Source organism: Aphanomyces invadans (genome assembly GCF_000520115.1).
Source record: "Aphanomyces invadans strain NJM9701 unplaced genomic scaffold supercont1.24, whole genome shotgun sequence".
In the NCBI taxonomy this organism is placed as follows: Eukaryota; Oomycota; class Saprolegniomycetes; order Saprolegniales; family Verrucalvaceae; genus Aphanomyces; species Aphanomyces invadans.
Window position 1 is genome coordinate 1,107,805 of NW_008580169.1, and position 2,413 is coordinate 1,110,217.

The 2,413-nt window shown below is 56.2% G+C and overlaps 1 protein-coding gene across 1 annotated transcript; it reads right to left on the reverse strand.

The window, feature by feature from the left end:
* Positions 1 to 207: 207 nt before the first annotated feature.
* On the reverse strand, positions 208 to 1,322 carry H310_10179 (hypothetical protein; the record flags this gene model as incomplete). Its single annotated transcript, XM_008876460.1, has 1 exon — positions 208 to 1,322. One exon carries the CDS (start codon positions 1,320 to 1,322, stop codon positions 249 to 251), a length of 1,074 nt encoding a protein of 357 aa, XP_008874682.1. The 3' UTR covers positions 208 to 248.
* Between the last annotated feature and the right edge of the window lie 1,091 nt (positions 1,323 to 2,413).

The following is a 2,413-nucleotide window of genomic DNA, read 5'->3' on the forward strand; positions in this document are numbered from 1 at the left end:
GAAATGGTCCAACACCCTCTCGTTAGTTAGTCGGGGGGGCGTCGGAATGAACTTTAGTCCAAGACCAAGAAGTCGCTTGAGTGTTGGTGGAATCTTGGTCTCAGCAGGCGTAAGGTCATGGTAGGCGAGGTTGTAGGGCTCGACATCCACGACAGACACAATCCGGGAAGCAAAGATGTTGAGCGCATTTGTCTTGATAGAGGCATCTGGGTCAAACACAGCTCGATTAGCTAGTCTATTTAACTTAGCTATTGCTTCATGGTACGTTTCTTGGTGTCTTCGCGCTTGGACTTGGAGTTCTTGGCGTCGCGAGGCTTGGCGGCTTGCTTGGCGGTCGCGTTCCTTGGTGGCTTGTTGCTTCTGGCGCGCGGTGGATCGACGGCTCTTGCGCCACCGCTTGGCGCCTTGGCCTTGGGCTTGGTCTTGGCTTGGGTCGTTTGCCCTGGACGGCCCGCCTTGACGTTTAACGCTGCACGTAGTTGGTTGACTTCCTTGCGCAGGGCGGCCGTGGACTTGGTGATCTCGCGCTTGACCAGGTCGGCGACCATGACGTCGTTGGGGGTGTCGACCTCCATGGCAGCGGCGGCGGCTTTCTTGGCAGCGGCGGCTTCGGCCTTGATCGCCTTGGTAGCGAGGGACATCGCAAAGGAGAGCTCGGCGTCTTGGATCTTGGAGTCGAGGAGAGATATGGAAGCTGACATCATTGTGAAAAATAATGGATGCAGCCCCCCGGCATCTCCAGCCGGGGCCTCCCCTCGGTTGATGGTCGTGGTTGAAGGATCGACCCCCGATGGGGCGGTGTCGGACGTGGCGGCCAGGCTCGCGCGACGGAAAAAGTCCTCGATGGCGGCTACAGTCGTTGAGCGCACGGATCCCAATTCGGCTTGAGCGTGCGTGGCTTCGGCGGACGCGACTTGGCCGATGATCCTATGCATGGCTTCGACGCCTCCATCCCTTGCTTGGCCAAACGCGCGGCGTATTTCTTCCACTTCCGCGGGACGCGCAGCTGCGAGGGCTTTCGAGACGTGCACATCACTCTTAGACGCGAGCGACTTGGGGGCACGCTGGAGGAGGCGTTCGACGGCTCGCTGCTTGTTCCACACGCGCTGCTGGAGTCGGCGGTAGTTGGCGGCGGCGGCGTCGATGACGTCGAGGACGTGTTGGGGCATGCGGTCGGCTGCGGTTGTTGTCGTTGCGGCATGGTGGCGGCTACGGACGCGGTCGGCGGCGGCAGTGGACGATAACGAGGCGGCAGGGCGCCGGTCATGGTCGTTGGGTGGTGGGCGCGGCGGCCTGCGATCGTCGTCTCGACGAGAGGCCATCCTGAATTGGGTTCGCGGCTGGGGGTTTCGGGGTGATAGGGAGGGAGCGCCGTGTTGAACACCAAAGACAAGCAGACGTATGTCCGAAGGGGTGAATTCAGAATTAGGCTAACTACCGGGAGCGAAGCGACCCCGCGCGTAGCGCGCACGCGCGAAGCGCGTCATGGGGGTTTGGGGGCGGAGCCCCCATTCGATTGGTTTCCGAGTTAGCTGGAGGAATTTCATTGGTCCTTTCGATATTTCTTCGTCAGCGGAACTTGTCTTGGTTTCGTCGGGTTGTGTGCTATAGAACTTACAGCTAGTTATACTACGTTTCACTATGGTCGGGAATCCTGAGCAGAGTGTTGGTGGCAGTATTCTCATTCCGACAGGGGTCTCATTGGCTGGGAGGCCGTAGGGACTGGGTGGGGTTGGTCACACAATCGGTTTACGGGAGTGGACCGGGTTTCCATTGGCTGGTGAGCCTTTGGAAGGGGGTTAGGGCCGGTCACGCAAGCATTGTACGGGAGTAAATGTCGCGGAGGTTCCGAGTGGCTGGGACTAGTTAGTCCCAAGTGGCTGGGATTAGTTAGTCCCAAAGTGGCTGGGATTAGTCAATCCCAACTAGGTTTCAGGGTTTTGGGGTTTTATCCCCCACACCTGTACTACAGAAGCTGAGCAGGTGTGGGGGAAATGTCCGTACGTAAAGTCGTAGGACATAGTAATTGCCTGAGGTTTTTGGCTTTAAGGAAACAGAGTGACACTTGGTCAATTCCGACTTCTTGAAGCGCAGATTGGAAGTTATCCAATTTCAAAATCTTTTTAAATTCCTTTGAGGTCGGACCGTTGGGGTCGTAGGGGACTTTAAAGAAGATTTGGGTTCGTCGTGGACGAGGGACTGTGACATTCGATAAAGCTTGATGAAATTGCTTCAAGAGAGTTTCACGTCTGTAGCCTCGATATTGAAGTCGACAAAAGAGACTTGTAATAAATTGTTGAAAATCCGTGTTGTCAGGATTTTGACGACGGAATTTCTTTACAAGTCCAAAGATGAGCCCTTTCAAGACGCCAGGTGAATGCGCACTGGCCGCTGGAATGTATAAATATAGATT